The sequence below is a fragment of the Mastigoproctus giganteus genome, chromosome 3 (genome assembly GCF_048544385.1).
Source record: "Mastigoproctus giganteus isolate SK-2022 chromosome 3, ASM4854438v1, whole genome shotgun sequence".
NCBI lineage: Eukaryota > Metazoa > Arthropoda > Arachnida > Uropygi > Thelyphonidae > Mastigoproctus > Mastigoproctus giganteus.
The window spans coordinates 88,611,729-88,629,692 of NC_143577.1; the positions used below are offsets into that span (position 1 = coordinate 88,611,729).

Consider the following 17,964-nt stretch of genomic DNA (forward strand, 5'->3'; position numbering starts at 1 on the left):
CAGAAAATATTTCAAGATGGGTTATCAACTTGGTTCACCATACGAGTCCAATTATAAAGTTGTAGGATTGGCTGTGAAACTTGATTACAAAATTGCACAACTGTCTCTGTAATCAAAAACTTGCATAACAGTTTGTTAGAACACTAGGTTTCTTTATGCCTTACTTTACCTACTGAAAGAGTCAACATCTCGTAATAACTAGAAATGTCCTTTGGAGGGGGAGGCACTTGGCATCTGTGTGGTGACCTACAGGTCTCTCCAAGTTTGTAGGAAGAGATCTGTGCAAGGGAAAAACATGAATTCTTCCCATTATTACTTTAGCGGAGGACCCATTTCCGATTTCTGGGAGTTCCTTAATTTGGGGGTACAGCAGTATTTGCATTTTCACTGTAACAATGATTTCAATTTAATATATGGAAATTTATTTAAATAATATTGAAAACCAGACTAAAATTTCTGAGCAAAAGCTTCATGCTACAAGAGTGTTATATGTTTGTGCTTATTTTGGCTAATGCCTCTTATTGTATAGCAGAGCAAAACAAAGTTTGCTTATTAATCTCAAATTTTTCAATTTTCCACATGGTATCTGTTCAACATGTAGTTTTTAATAATTAATAAAAATGAAATTTCTAAAATTTCAAAAACTTTAATACAAAGTTTTAGAAATAAAATTAATTTTGTGTAATAGGTATAGTTTTCAAATAATCACAAAATGCTATTACATAAAAACAATTACTCTTAATTGACCATGTAAAATTTTAATATAATCTCTTCTTTGCCAACTTCAGAAACAAACCAGTTACACTTTCAGCTAACAACAGACATTCTATATTACATATCCTTTCAGGATTAACTTGACTGAATTACAGACTCAATTTTGATTGGATAACTTGCATGCACATTTTGTTCTGTGCCTACAAACTTGGCAAGAGCTGTAATTGAAGTGTGTTAGGCTTTAAGAAGATAAGTGTAGTCAATGCTGATGATATCTTTATATTTGGTGGCATAAATTTAAAGTGGAAATGGATGGCTGCAGGAGAGACATGTGAACTTTTGCAAAAAGCCAAAGAGTAATCAATTGTTGGAATAAACTTCCACCTAGTGTTTTGGAGGTGGGTGGTTTGATAATAAACTTAAGAAAGGTTTTGACAAATCATCGGAAGAAATAGGCAGATGAAGGTTTTGCTATCCAGCTGGTACTGTATAATCTTTACTTCCCTGTATCATATTGCTAATATTAAAGTCTGAGAGTATTACAGATCAATTGTAATGTAATGTTGGGAAAGGAATTTCCAACAAGACAAAAACTGTACACATTTTTTTTTTTTTTTTTGATTTGGTAGTTGTTGGCACATCGGCTTCTGTGGCCATATTGCACCTCCCAAGGTTTTTGCAGTACTTTGATCCAAGCCCAAGGCGGGAATCGAACCCGCGACCTTTGGGTTGCCGGGCAGGTACTTTACCCACTCGGCTAGCCCGGTCGGCACTGTACACATCTGTGATGGTAAAGTAAAGCAGTATTCAAAGATTGCACGATCTCTAAGGAACTCTGGCTGACAAGATCACCTTGTTCTCCTGATTTTTTTTGGTGGGGACATCATAAAGAGCACGCACTTGTGAGCAATCCACACTCAACTGAAGAACACCATTAGAAAATTAATTTCCAGCATTCTGGACGTTATGCTTCTTTACATCACTGAAAACGTGTTGATCAAGTGTGCTTAATACAGAATGGCAATCACGTCCAACATCTCCCATAACACAGTGAGCTTATACAACAGGTCTGCACACTGATTAAATTATGTTGTTCTGGCAAATATAATCGAAAACATGCAAATGCATGGGTTTATCTACATTAAAAGTGCCCTGTATAAAATCGCAAGGAACGAAAGCAATTCAGGATAAAATCTGCAACATATAAACAAAATTTACTACGAATAACATTTACACATTAAAAATATAAAATTTATATACTTACGATAATTCTTGCTAAATAAATCTCTAGCTTGTTTCCCTAAGTCAGTATAACATGGTGGAGCCATGGTGATTTACTCTGCCTAGTTTAAGACAAAAAAAAAATGTATTGTAATAATACTATTCTTAAATAAAAATGGTATTATTACAGTAAAATCTCATTAATACAAACTTGGTTTATACAAAGTACTCATTTATAAGAAGCATATACCATTCCCCTGCGAAAAGATAGGCTTTTCTATGTAAATATATTCATTTATTACAAAATTTGGTTAATATGTATTACAGGGTTCATTTTCACCCTGTGGGAAATAAATATTGTTCTTTTGTATGTTTAATACAAATCTTGGCACAGCTGTCCAATTATTGCCTTTGGCAACCTGGTTACCTACTTCCCCCAAAGGTTGTTGTTGATTATTAGATATTACTTTTGTGTGAACAAAATCAGTTGTGAAGGATGAGCTGTTAAATTAACAAAAGAATAGATACAGTTTTTCTAAGTTGTTTCCATACATTCCCTTGCTCTCTACGAGATTAAGATCAGTTGCAATTGTTACGCCAGTTCAAAGTCTTTTGCTACAGTATAATCTATTTTTTGTGCCATTTTACCAGAGCTGATGTCTTTTTTGAAACTTTTGTCTTTAAATTAATTTAAAGTTTGTTTATATTAAATCTCATCTAGCAGTGTTATGGTGACAAAATGTAAATGGATGGAATTAAGCCCGGAAATTTATACAAGAGTCCGGTAAGATGGAATGAAGCAAAACAGACATTGCAAAGGAATAAATACAACATCCATTTACCTACTTTGTTTATAATACTGAAAAACTGAAAAAAAAAAAAAAAAAAACAAAGCACATGACACTGGAGTAACAACAAAAAAAAACAGGAAACGAATTTGTGGTACAAAACATGAATTTGTTTCCTGTGGTAACAACGATTAAGTGCATTTAATTTGCCAATATCAGGTCCAATTTTGCAAGAAAAGGCAAAATATCTAGCTCAGCAACTTCAAATGCAGCAGTAGCTGGCTCCAAAGATTTAAAGACAGGAATAACTTGGTTTTGCAGGGAGTATGGATTAGTCAACAAAGAAAAGGCAACAGACTGGTTGTGGTCCATCCTTGAAAAATATGATGCAAGGGATATTTTTAATCTTTACAAGACAGGTTGATTTTATAATTTTCTGCTGAACGAAACATTTGCTGTTCGAGGAGAGTCTTTTTGTGGTGGAAAATTAAGTAAAATAAAGACTCATTGTTCTGTTATGCTGCAAATCAGATGGCAGTACAAAACTACGTCCACTTGTGATTGGTAAGTTTTCCAAGCCAAGGTATTTTAAAGAAGTCAACCAATTATTGTTCTTGGCTTACAGTCAAAATTTCAGTCTTGGTTATCAAAAGGGGACAGAAGAATGGTCCCTTTTTTTTCAGAAAAAAGGAACATTTTGATGGTTCTAGATCATTGTACAGCGCATTCTGTCAAGACACCTATGTTGACAAAAATATGGCTGTTGTTTTTGCCTCCCGATACCACCAGCTTTATGCAGCAACTGGATCAAAACATTATTTATAACCTCAAGAGAGCATATATAGGTATTTGATCCACAACATAGGAGGAACTGTGTTGCTAAATATGATGTAATTACAATATCCTCTAAAAAAGCAAATTAAACTTGCATGTCAGGAGGAAATTCTAGATTCCACTAAAATGGCAACACCTTCATGAGCTATATGTGAGAGTATACATGGTGTGGTTAAGAAGTTTGAGAACCATAGTAATATTTAGGAATTTGGGATATTATGGAAGCTTACTGGCTATTGGATTGAATCTCCTCTGAATTAGCCTCCTTGACACTGTACACACTGATTGCAACATTTTTGCAACTTCTGGAAGCATTCCTGATAGGCTTCTTTTGGAAATGATAATAGTCCAAAGTTTCGTTCTGAATAATTTCCTCAGACAACACAAACCTCTGGCTTTTCAAGGGAAGTTTTATCTTGGGAAAACTAAGGGGACTAATCCTTCATTTCCAGGCTACAGTCACACATGCACATGGTTTTCACCAGTAATGAATGGAACAAAAACAAGTCAGTTAATGTACGCAGTATGTTACATTTAAAGCAAATAGAAATTCTTTATGATTATAACGAAAAGGAGGGGGACAAAAAAGCAAAAACGTTTATATGCAAACTGAGAACATTTGTTTCTACATATTGTCCATGCATTCCCACAACCTGCACATGGCAAAAACATAACCAGATCTTCAGCTACAATATATAATATGGTTAGCCTATGTGATATGTATGAAAAAAATAATAATAAATAAATAGTTAGTGATTGCAATGTTTCTGTTAGTTAGATTTTAATGAAATTTGGGAAGGCTTTTTTTTTTTTTTATTATTATTATGAAAACCCCAAACACGAGAGGTATTAGAACCTATAGTACTTAGTACCGTGATTGGGTTGGAGGTTGAGAAGACGAAAGAAGATATTTGTTTACATTAGACTTGAACTTCTATAGACTGTAATTTTCAGGAAATACGTATGAAGGAAGGTTGTTCCAGAAAACGGCAGTTGAACGAATAAACAAGGAAGATGAACAGTTGGTTCCGTGAGTTTGAAGTTGGACAGTAAATGGATGTTGGCGGCACATGTTCAGACTGTTTTGAAAGAAAGCAGGAAGTATAGAAACCAATTCAGAAGAACAGTGCGCATGGAAGTATCTGTAGAAAAGGCATGCAGCAGAAAGTAAGTCTATGAGACAGCGAGTGGAGAGACTTTGTTAGAGGGGAGTCATTAATTAACCCAAATGCCCTCTTCTGAGTGGAATCTAGAAGCCTGTGAGAGGTTTTTTTTACGGCAATTTTTTTATGGAATATTGTTCCCAGATATGGGAACAATATTCCATGGTACAGCTGATTTGCGATATGTACAGAGCGAACAACTGTTTGGAAGAAAAGTAACGACAAGAGCGAAAGAGAAAACCAAGTTTTTTGGATGCAGAGGAAGCAGTATTTGTAATGTGCTTCTACCAAGAGAGATTAGAAGTCAGGGTAATCCCCAAAAGAGATATCATTTTGCCTAAAAATTGGAGTGTCACAAAAGATAAGCATAGGAGCAGAAGAATCCTTTTTGCAAGATATAAGACAAGATTGAGTTTTAGAAGGATTGAAATCAACTAAGTTGCCTTTGCCCCACTGGGGAATTACCCAGAGATTGGCATTTAAGGAATTGGTAGTGGATATTCGAGAAGTTGAAGCTGACTGAGGAGGACAAGGGTTCTCAAAATGCAAAGTGGAATGCAATGTGCTATTAGCAACGCTATGGATAGGATTTCCAGTCAATGGAAGAAGGTCATTAATATACAAGAGGAAAAGAGTGGGGAACACCAGTATTAGTGGAGAAATTAGAAGACAGAGCCATCTACCATCACTCTCAGTGAGCGATTAGAGAGAAAACTGGATAGCCAATTACAAAAAAACAGTTGGCAAACCATAAGATGGAAACTTGTTTAGAAGACCTTTATGCCAAACACGATTTGAAAGCCTTTGAGATGACAAGAGCATCTGCTTGTGTTTCACCGAACTTTTCCATTGAATATGTCCATAAATGAGTAACATAAGTCAGAATATCACCAGTGGATCAACACTGACAGAATCCATACTGGCGATCGTAGATTAGTTTAAGAGTTGGCAGTTAATTGATTTCTCCATTACTTTAGAAAGAGTATAAGTAATTACAATGGGAGGGATTTGTCACCCTTTTTAGGAACTGGCTAGATATGAGCAAGTTTCCAAGCAGACACTATCTGTAGAGGTAGCAAGATTATAACACTAGCTGATCCAGAAACATAAAGAGTTACTAATAGGTTCGGTCCGGGGTACTAACCAGGGGCCAGCCTGCGAACACCGTTTTAGAGCTGTACCCTTGAAATGTAAGGAAGATTGGATCTCAGTGATGTTCATCATAACCTCAAAAGTCATCAGTCATACTGCATGATGGAAGAGATGGGGAAGGGTTGACTGGAGACTAAACGTGGGTTCTACCACTTCAAGTCTTCAGTAAGCAAATTTGTGGTATTGCACCGGTTGATGAGTCATCTACCACCTAGTATTGCCTGGTAACACAGAGGGGGGTGGCATTCCTCCATGTGGTGTGGGTGCCACACCTCGACCCCTGCTTACATTGGTTCAACATCTGGGTGGTCACCCACAGTGTGCTTGTGCATGGAGGTTATACCCAGGATTACTAACAGTCCCACCATTGTGAAGGTGCAAAGATTTGGCTGTCACAGACCGTCCAGACTTCGCCAAAATTGGGTCCACTTGACTCGAATGTCACCCGAATATCAGTTCCATCAGTGTTTTAGACTCAATGAATATAAAATTTCATAAAATCCATCCACTAGGCATTGAGTTATTACACAAGGATGGGAAGGAGGGGGGGGGGAGAAATGATTTACAGACTTCTGTTGGTCTGATTTTATGGAAATATGAACAGCATGGCAAATATTTTTAAAAACAATTTTTCAAGCCATCAACAATTGGTTATAACGGGTTGCCACAATTTAATAAGATATTACATGCAGTATACCACTGCATGTAATATCTCACTAAAAAAAAAAAAAAAAAAAAATGAAGACCAAAAATATGTGTTTATAAATTTTATTGTAAGTTTTACCAATTAACAATTTGGAATACAAAAATTTCTAACAACAAAATACAGTAAACCCCCGCTATTCGCGGGGGTTACGTTCCTGAGAAATGTCACGAATACTGAGTTATGGCTCCCATAGTAATAAAGGGGTTCTGTTCCAAAGTATGAAATATATAAGAAAAACTAGTCTAAAATTGTCTGTGTATGTATTAGATGTACACCTAATTCTGTTTTTACACGATAGATACGTTCCTGAAAAATACGTGTAAAAAAAATTCGTGTAAAAAAAGACATTGTATTTATGGAAGAAAAGATTGGTTCCGGATCTAAAAAATCAGTAAAAATAATTAAAAAAAAAAACACAAAAATATTCGTTTTAAGCTTATTATTTTATTTCAACAAAATACACATGTAATAATATGTAATGAAAATGTATTAAAGTAAATTTGTATGCATATGAAATTAAAATTCTTCACGAACAAAAAAAATCTGTTTTACACATAACAAGATTTTATTCATTTTCACTTTCTGATAATAAACGGCGCATACGTTTGCGTACGACTGGAATATCACTGCCATCACTAGAAATGTTGTGGACATCGTCTTCTTCCTCTATTAATGAAATTCTTTCTGTGATCTCTTCAGCAAAATCAGCACGAGTCTCCTCTGGTGCTGATGCTTCACCGGTTTTACGAACGAATTCAGTTATTAATCGTTGTGTTGTTCGTGTTTTGGTTAGGCCGTTATATAATTCTCTGTAAGAGGCTGTCAACAACTTCAGTTCACGTTGAAACTTCCCAGCGCGTTCCTCATTAGGGTCATGTTTGACAAAATGATTACCTAATTTTCTGGCCAGTTCCAGACCTTTTATTAAATCTGCATTTAGAACAGGATCATTTTCTTCATTATCACTACGTTCTGTGGGATAAGGAGTCCCAAGGACAAGCTCTAATATTTCATCTTCGCTTAGGGCTTTTTCGGTTAACAATTCATCAATATCTTCAAACGACAGATCATCGAATCCTTCTCCACCAATTTTGTGTGCCATTGTAATGATGTTGGGAAATTCGATCGTATTAGGGATGATGGGATCTTTGCTTTTTACACATTGTGGCCAAACAGTTTTCCAGCACACATTTAAAGTTGCTGGTTTTAATTCAGTTAACGCTAATCCAACTTAATCAATGACTGTTAGTGTTTCATCATTCAGTTTGTCCAAAATGTGTTGGAATGTTCGTTTTACGTAGTATGTTTTAATTGTCGCAATTATACCTTGGTCTAGCGGTTGTATCAAAGATGTAGCATTAGGTGGCAGAAATAAAATTTGTACGTTTGGGTGTTCCAAGACAGGATGGCCGGGTGCATTGTCAAGAATCAGAAGAACTTTAAATTCGAGACCTTTCAAATTCATATAACGTCTGACTTCTGGGACGAAACATTTGTTGAACCATTCTGTAAAGATAGCAGTGGTCACCCAGGCCTTCTTGTTTGCCATCCCGTGAACAGGCAGTTTATTGATATCTACACCCTTCATTGAACGTGGGTTTAGGGCTCGATTTACCAACAGTGGTTTCAACATACGATCTCCTGAAGCGTTGGAGGAAAATAATAAGGCCACACGATACTTAGCTACCTTAAAACCACCAGCAGTTTTCTGCGATTTGGCTACATACGTTCTGTTCGGCATTCCTTTCCAGAAGAAACCAGTTTCATCTGCATTCCACACTTGATCAGGAGTGTATCCTCCATCTTCAATATTCCTGCGGGAATACTTTAGCAGCCGATTCATCTGCAGATGCAGTTTCACCTTTAATTTTTACATTATGAAGAGCATTCCTTTTAAGAAACCCTGTCATCTAACCTGTACTCGCAGAAAATTCACACTTTCTGTTTAACTGAGATGAAGCGCTTGGCTCCTTTTCTTTAATCTGTCTGTAAATTCTTAGTGTTGTTTGCTTGATGGCATTTCCATCTACTGGTACTCTTTTTTGTGACTGATCTTCTATCCATATTACCAGAGCCTTTTCCATTTTTTCCTTGACAATATCTCTTGTATATGATGATGAATTAACACTTACTTTTGTTCCAGAACATACTGACTTCCTAATTGCAGCTTCATTTTTCTTAATAGTTCTTACGGTAGTGCTTCATGTACACCAAAATGCTTTCCTACAGACGTAGCCCCTTGTCCAGTTGCAAGACGATCTAAAATTTGAATTTTAAGTTCCAAAGAAATCGCTTTCCTTTTCATTTTGGTAATAGGCGAATTATTCAACATTATATAAGGGCTACCGAAAAATATCTCCGTTATGATTAATAAAAAAAGGTATGAAAAATGTGTAAACTTACAATTTATTGACTATCGGCAAAATTAATAAATTTATATGTGCACAAATTTCACTAAAGATTCTTTCACTTTGAAATAGAGCTTACTACTAAATGTCTTCCGAAGATACAATGCACGAATACCGTAGATGTGCACCAAATTCAATAAAAACGTTGATGATTCATAGATACCTAGACGTACACATTGGTAAACAAAAGCACGCGTTTCAAAACGCACACACTAGCTGTTATCCAATCTATTGGTGCATGTAAAAAAAAAAAGAAATTATACTAATATGCCACAAATAAAAAAATTTTTTTTAGAATTAAGGCAAAAAAAATTCATAGAAATCGTGTTAAATCAAAATGACTCGCGTAAAAAGAGAATGAAATATTTATTTTGAATTCGTGTTAAATCAAATTCGTGTAAAAAAAGTTTGTGCAAAAACAGAATTAGGTGTACCTTCATAATATGACTATGTACATAGACAGTACATAGTGAAATGCAAGCATATGGCATCGAAATGAAAATAAGAAACAATTTAATATTAAATGTAATATTTATTAGAAATTTCAAACCAGCGCCTTTGCTAGCAAAAAACTTATTCCGCCAGTGCTATCACCAGTTTCGCTAAAAAGTGTTGATAAAGGAGTTTTGTCTTTTCACGAATGATGAGTGAACTTAACAGAATTTTATTTTGAGTTCGGTCTTCTATCCACAGATTTAAAGCATTTTCCATTTTTTCTAATTTAACATCGCGAGTTACAGAGCAAAATTTTTAAGGAATTAGCGCGTTTTCACGGCCACTACGGCGGATTTTTTCTCCCGATTTTTTGATTGATCGTACCCTTGACTCATTGATTTTATAATGTTTTGCCAGTGAGCAGACATTTTCACCATTAGAAATTTTATCTAATAACTCAATTTTATTCACTAATGTCATCACCTTCTTTGATCTTTTCACATTTCCCTTGTTATTCGTAGCAATATTTTTTGTACGGGTTAGAAAGAACTTGTCCACAATAAAGTCAATTTCTTCTGTTAACACTCGAAAAAGTGTTTTACACTGCAAAACGGTAGATTTCTCACTTTTGTATGCATATCAATTTATAAATTTATTCAATTTATAAGCATATAAATTAAAAGCAAACGAAGAAACCTTCCATGACAAGTGCATAACACATACGGAACAAGGATTAGCGAGAAACATCCACGCTCGCGATTTTGTCACCCCTCTCCCCACCACCCACTGAGCGCTGTTTTGACTGGGCAAGATGATTTTAGCCACGCCCATGTTTTTTTATGGCGGAAAATGTTCACGGCACTTTAAAATTCACATTTTTTTAGGTTTCATTTTATATTAAATCAGCGATCGCGAATACAGATACCACGAATAGCGGTGGTTTACTATATATATATATTTTTTTATAATTTCCTTATAGCCAATCTATGGTTGCGATTCAACCACGATTTGACAAAATGGAGTTTCATCCCAATAAATTTATCATCATTAAATCCAATATGTGAGACGATATCACAATTCTTGAACAGCAAAATATTTGATAGACGTCGAGCATGGGAATGTCATTATCTTAAGAAGAAGTGGCCCAGGCAAAATTAAGCAGATGTTTGTTAGAAATAATATTCCTGTAAAATTGCTAGCGGAGATAATCTTTACACAGGCTGCCATCCAGGGAAGGGGATGGGGGAAAGCACAAAGAATGCTGAAATAAATGCACACTGCAGCTGGGTTTTCTGTGTTGCCATATACCAGCTTATCACCCAAAATGAAGCTAGCCATTGTGGACTGAAGTGTGCTGCTCTACAATTTATAGCCATTGTTGGTTTAACAACTGGCTCACAAAATTCTTGAAAATTTCACAATCAACTTGCACAAGTCAGTGTGAGCTAGCTCCAGCACACCACTGCTTAAATGTCTCATCAAATTAACATTAGAACCAGATTATTTTAAGTTTGAAGATAAAATATACATATAAAAGACAGGCCTCAGCACAGGGAAAACATTATCACTAATTGTTGCAGATCTGTTCATGGAGAATTTTGGGTGGTGCAGTCATCTGGTGGGCCACTTTAATAAGTGCCTTTCCTATGAGTCCATTTTGTAGATGTTTTCAAAATTAGTGTACATGGACAGGAAGAATTAATAAATTCAGAAAATATCTAAACAGCATATCAGACCATCAAGTTTAAGCTTGAAACTGAGGCCACTAATAGATTGCCTTTCATGGACATCCAAGCGATTAAAGAGGAAGACAGGTCATATTCACAAGTATTTGGAATGCTGATGGTTTGGACCAATACACAAAATTTGCAACTAATCACCTACACTAAATTAAAACAAGTATTATCAAAAATTAAATGAACAGATGTTTAAAAATTTGCAATAATGAAAAAAAAATCACAGAAGAAACCAGCACTTTAAAGGATTACTATTAAAAAAGGGGTACCCAAGTAATTTAATCACAAAATCATAGGAAAATATTTGAGCAACATAAACAACAAACAGCAAATACTTCTTTACTTATATAAACTCTAAAAGGAAGAGGATGCATCAGATTGGTCCACTTGATATCAATGGTTTGACTGTAGATCATTCTCAGATAGCTGCCGAACTAAATGAGTATTTTGCATCAACATCCACACATGAGTTATTCAAGGAGGAGAAGGCCAGATGTTTATCAAACTCTAACAAGAAGTTAAATGATTTTGTAATAACTGACAGCATAGTGGAGAAGAAATTGTTGAAGTTAAACATAAGAAAGGCACCTGGGGTGGACGGGGTCTATCCAGTTATATTAAAGGAAGCAGCAAAGGAAGTAAGCAAACCCTTAATTGCAAAGCCATAATTGCGAGAGCATTCTTAGACACAGGGGAAGTAGAGATGTCATAGAGATGTGCAAATGTATCTCCAATTCACAAAGGGTGACAAGTAATTACAGACCTGTTAGTTTGACTGTTCCACGGAAAATAATGGAGTCACTGGTTAAAGAAGCACAGCAGGATCATTTAGACAAGACTGCAGCAATAATTCAGACACATGGGTTTGTTAAGGGGAAGTCTTGTCTGACTAATTTGATTGGATACTATGATGCAGTTACAAAGGAAATGTATGCAAAAAATAATTTTGATATCATATACAAAGGGTACTAGGAAAGTTTTGCAATACAGCTTTGTTTATTTAATTTTTTCAAAGTAATTTCCTCTACATTCAATACACCTCTCCATCCTCCGAAACCAATCTTTAAACCAGTTCTGCCAAGTTTCACTAGGGAGTAAAGCACACTCGTTGTCCCAAGCCCGTAGAAGGTCCTCATCACTGGAAAATCACCTCCCTTTTAGCTTCATTTTCACATGCGGGAACAGTGCAAAGTCGCAGGGAGCAAGGTCTGGACTGTAGGGAGGGTGCTCGAGAAGTTTCAGTCCTGTCGTGGTCAAATATTCGGTGCAGGCTTTGGCGCGGTAAGCTGGAGCATTATCGTGATGGAGGTACCAAGTGTCCATTCTTGACTTTGGCCGCAGGTTCTTCATAGATCCAATGACTTTAGGCAGGCATTGTTCAGTATACCACTTAGCTGTGACTGTCTTCTGCGTGTCCAAAACGACACGTTCCACAATTCCACTCGATTTGAAAAATACAGCTATCATTTTCTTCTTTACAGATCGGGATTTTCTGACAATTACGGGTGTGTCGTCATCATCAAAGACCCAAACTTTGTTTTGAGCCTTGGTCGGCAGATCGTAATAGTACAGCCAAGTCTCGTCACCTGTCACGATGTTGTTCACATACCGAGATTGTCCCTTATCAAACTTTTTTAACATCTCCCGGCACCAAGTCACACGTCGTGTCATCTGCTCCTCAGTCAGTTGATGCGGCACCCAGAGAGAACAAAGTTTCTTCACGTGCAAATGATCTTGCAGAATCGAACGAATTGCTGGTGCATTTAGGCCCAAAGTATCCTCTATCTGTTGGTAGGTCACTCGCCTGTTTTCGTCAAGCATTTTCCTCACAGCAGTAACGTTTTCCTCCGTAACTGACGTTCGTGGCCTTCCCGGCCTCTCAGAATCCTCCAGAGTGAAATTTCCCCTTTGGAATTCTCTATACCACCTGAATATCGTTGTACAATGTGGACAATCATCATCTAGTGCAAGATGCATTTCTTCTAAGCACTGGTCTATGGTTAAACCACGCACAAAATTATACCGCAAAACTGTCCTTATCTCATTTCGTGACCACGATGCCATCGCAAGCACTTTACACTCACTACTAATGAATACCTGAGCCCATCGACTTGGCGCGGCAGCTACTATGCACGTATGAACATGTCTCAACATGCAGCAACAAGCAGCTTCCTGTGATTCATTGTTGCGTCATATTGCAAAACTTTCCTAGTACCCTTTGTATTTGGATTTCAAGAAAGCTTTTGATACTGTTGCGCATGGAAGACTACTGTACAAATTGGAGCAGTATGGCATGACGGGTAAGTTGTTACAATGGATAAAAGGATGGTTGAATGGGAGAAGATAGAGTGGTGGTCAATGGGTACTGCTCTATGTGGACTAATGTTATTAGTGGTGTCCCTCGGAGTTCAGTGTTGGGCCCATTGTTTTTTTTTTTTATTTATCAATGATAGTGATGAAGGTATCAAAGCTTAATGTCAAAAAGTTTGCAGATGATACAAAGGTTGGCAGGGTTGTTAATAACAGTAATGACAGTATGCTGCTGCAACAGTATCTGGAAAAGTTGGGTAGATGGGCTGAAAAGTGGCAACTGAAGTTTAACATTGACAAATGCAAAGTACTGCATATGGGTAGCAGTAACTACAGAGAAATGTACCAACTATATGGTGTTACACTCAGTGTAGTAGAGATTGAAAGAGACCTTGGGATAATTGTGCAGTCAGATATGAAGTTTTCTGAACAGTGCAGACAGATTGCCAGAGTAGGTCATGGGGAATACAGGAATTTTGCAAGCAGGGATAAGGAGGCGATTATCCCCTTGAATAAGGCAATAGTCAGGCCACACCTTGAGTACTGCATACAGGTCTGGAAGCCTAATTTTAGGAAGGATGTAGAGGGGGGGTTCTTCCTCTTACTCAGAGTACAAACCTAGGGGGGTCATAGATTAGGAAGGATGTAGAGTTGCTAGAACAAGTACAGAGAAGGGCAACAAGACTGGTGAACGGAACAAAGGGGGTGCTCTTATGAAGAAAGGCTTAAATTCTGCAAATTGCAACTTCCAGAGACTAGGCAATTGTGAGGCAATCTGATTGAGGCGTATAAGGCCTTGAGTGGATTGAGCAGGCTTAATGCTGAGGGGATTCTTCCTCTTACTCAGAGTACAAATCTAGGGGGTCATAGATTCAAACTGAGGGAAGACAGTTGTAGAATAGATGTGTGGAAGTTTGCCTTTAGCCAGCAGGTAGTTGATTGCTGGAAAATCTTCCAACTGTTGTTGTGGATGTTGATAGCTTAAATAAATTCAAGGCAGAACTAGACAGGCATTTGGAATGAATGGATCAGTGAAATGGGAAGTTTTTTATTTTTTTTTTTGCTGATGCTGTATAAGCTTGCTTTCTTGCATCATATGCCTCTACTAATGCTAATAACACAGTATGTAATACATATTACAAAAAAGTAGTAGTGGTATATCCTGTACATGAAAAATAACATAAAAAAAATAATAATAAATAATCTGCAAAAAGAAAGGGCTCAAGGTGATATTTAAGCCAATTATAAGGAACATTTTTCAAATATATGAAACCAGAGTGCAACAGAAGGCATATGATGTACAAAATATACAAATGTGGCAAAGTATACAGATGCAAGACCAGAAGAAGATTTGAAATGCACATAGCTAAACAAAAAAAACACATTGCTAAAGAGAACACCAAAGTTTCAGAACTGGCATAACAGGTGTTGGAATGCATTCAGGCATATAGTGATAAAAAGTTGGGCTGTGCTGGGGGAAGAACGAAACGTGTAAAAAAAAAAAAAAAAAAAAAAAAAAAACCCTTTTATATTAAGGAATTTAGCCACACGGCTTTAAACAGAAAGAAGGGAAGAAATATAAGGAAATTATGGAATGGGCTTTTCAACAAAATTATGTAGAGGCTAATGGAGCACCGCAGGGAGTGTTAAGAATGAGAGGCTGTGAGAATGCTAAACATTGGATTGGAGATGGCGCTTAAGACAGGCAATTCTTCCCAGACACGATAGGAGGGAGTATATGATGAGAGCCTTGTCGATCAATTCGGCCCTAGAAAGATTGTGCAAGGCTCAAGGGGTAGAATTTTTTTCAGCCTGGACTGTACTTGTTAACAGGAGAGATTGCTTCTACAGGGATGGGATACACTTAAATAGAAAGGGTGCAAGAATATTTGCTGATGCTATCGAGGCAGTGTTAGGTGGGTCGTAAAACTGCAAGCTTGGGGGGAGACAAAGACCAATAGAGTGACAGTAGCCACTGGCAGAGGTGAAAGAGATTCTTGCACCACTGCTTCTATTAGAATGAGCAGAAGCCTGAAAAACAAGATGCATGATATTTCAGAGACTGCTGGGAGCCATTGCGGTACAAGTAAACACATGGGTTGTGTTAGGGTAGCTAAGAATAGAAACAGGTGCAGGTATACTTGCGTGTACACCAATGCTAGGAGTTTAGTAAATAAATTTGATGAATTTGAGGTATTGCTCAAAACATCAAAGGCAAATATTGTTCGGATATCAGAGACGTGGTGTCACACAGATATAAGGGATGCAGAACTGGAATTTGGGGAGTACAACGTCTACAGAAAGGATAGACAGGATAGGAAGGGAGGAGGGGTTATGCTATTAGTTAAGAAACACATAAAAACCAAGGAAGTGAAGCCAGTCGACATTGCGGGACAGTGCAGTGTTCAGTCAGTTTGGTGTGACATAAGCATTGGGAGATCAAAATTGAGAGTAGGAGTGTGCTATAGGCCTAATGACTCTGATGAGTATAATAAGAAACTGTACAGGGAAATAGTGGGCCAGTAAATCAGAGTCTTATAATGGGAGATTTTAATTTCCCAGATATTGACTGGTATTTGGGGGTTGGTCACTCACACAATAGCAGGGCTTTTGTGGATTTATTGGATGATTGTTTTCTACATCAGCATGTTCGGGAGGCAATTAGAGGGAGTAATACTCTTGATTTGATTATCAGCAGTGATTCTTCATGCATTAAGAATCTGCAGATAAATGAACCACTAGGTGGCAGTGATCACAGTGTGCTGAAGTGGGATTTAATCAAAGAGGTTACTACCATTAGGGGTAAAGGGAAGGGTTATTGCTTCCGTAAAGGCGACTACGATGGACTGAGACAGTATTTAAATTCTATACAGTGGGACCAACTGATGATGTTACCAACAGCAAATTCAAAATGGTAAGCATTCAAAGAACTTATCTTGGAAGCTACTAGGCTTTACATACCAACTAAGAAATATTGTTCAAGGTTTAGGCCAAAATGGATGTCAGATGAACTAATGAGGCATATGGCAGAGAAGAAAAATGCATGGGATACTTACAAATTAACACATGACACAGAAGCATATGATAGATACAAGTTGATATGCAACCAAGTTACAAAGGAGGTTAGGCAGGCGAAGGCAGATTACGAGAAATCCTTGGCAAGGGATGCAAAGAAAAACAGCAGAGTTCTTTACTTATGTAAACTCTAGAAGGAAGGGGATGAATCAGATTGGTCCACTTGATATTGATGGGTCAACTGTTGATGATCCTGCTCAGGTAGCTAACAAACTAAATGAATATTTTGCATCAACATTCACACATGAGGAGTTATTCAGCAAGGGGTATGCCAGAGGTGTATTCAACTCTAGCAGTAAGTTACAGAATCTTGAAATAACTGGGAGTAAAGTGGAGGAGAAACTGTTGAAGATAAACACAAGAAAGGCACCCGGGGTGGATGGGATCTATCCAGTTATATTAAAGGAGGCAGCAAAGGAAGTAAGCAAACCCTTAGCCATAATTATGAGAGCTTCCTTGGACTCAGGGGAGGTACCCATAGACTGGAGATGTGCAAATGTGACCCCAATTCACAAAGGAGGATCAAAGGCTGACACAAGTAATTATAGACCTGTGAGCTTAACTTCTGTTCCAGGAAAATTAATGGAGGCACTGGTTAAAGAAGCACTGCAGGATCATTTAGACAAGACTTCAGTAATAGCTCGGACACAGCATGGTTTTGTTAAGGGGAAGTCTTGCCTGAACAATTTGATTGGATACTATGATGCAGTCACAAAAGAACTGGATGCAGGGAATAGCTTTGATATTATATACTTAGATCTTAGAAAGGCTTTTGATACTGTTGCACATGGAAGACTGCTACACAAATTGGAGCAGTGTGACATTGGAGGCAAATTGCTGCTATGGATAAAGGGGTGGTTGAGGGGGAGAAGACAGAGAGTGGTAATCAATGGACACTGCTCATCGTGGACTAATGTTATTAGTGGAGTCCCTCAGGGCTCAGTGTTGGGTCCATTATTGTTTTCTGTATTTATAAATGATATTGATGATGGTATATCAAGCTTAATGTCCAAGTTTTCAGACGATACAAAGGTTGGCAGGGTTGTCAAGGACACTACTGACACTATGCTGCTGCAACAGGATCTGTTGCAGCAGCAGATGGGCTGAGAGGTGGCAAATGAAGTTTAACATTGACAAATGTAAAGTACTACACATGAAAAACAGCAACCCCAGAGCATCGTATCAACTCTGTGGTACTACACTGACAGTGGTAGAGAATGAAAGGGACTTGGGGGTGGTTGTGCAGGCAGATATGAAGTTCTCTGAGCAGTGCAGACTGGCTGCAAGAGTAGCTCATAGAGTACTGTCAATGATATAGAGGAATTTTTCCAGCAGGGATAAGGAGGTGATTATTCCCTTGTATAAGGAAATGGTCAGGCCACACCTAGAGTACTGTATACAGGTCTGGAGGCCTCATTTCAA

The 17,964-nt window shown here is 37.4% G+C and overlaps 1 protein-coding gene across 2 annotated transcripts in view; it reads right to left on the reverse strand.

Moving 5' to 3' along the window:
* The window catches only part of LOC150088142 (non-selective voltage-gated ion channel VDAC2-like), a 140,869-nt gene that overhangs the window by 82,852 nt on the left and 40,053 nt on the right, over positions 1-17,964 (reverse strand). For both annotated transcript variants that reach the window (XM_090369347.1, XM_090369348.1), the window contains exon 2: positions 1,979-2,057. In XM_090369347.1, coding sequence (XP_090225473.1) covers positions 1,979-2,042 — 64 coding nt within the window. In that variant the 5' untranslated portion in view covers positions 2,043-2,057. The remainder of the gene's footprint in view (positions 1-1,978; positions 2,058-17,964) is intronic.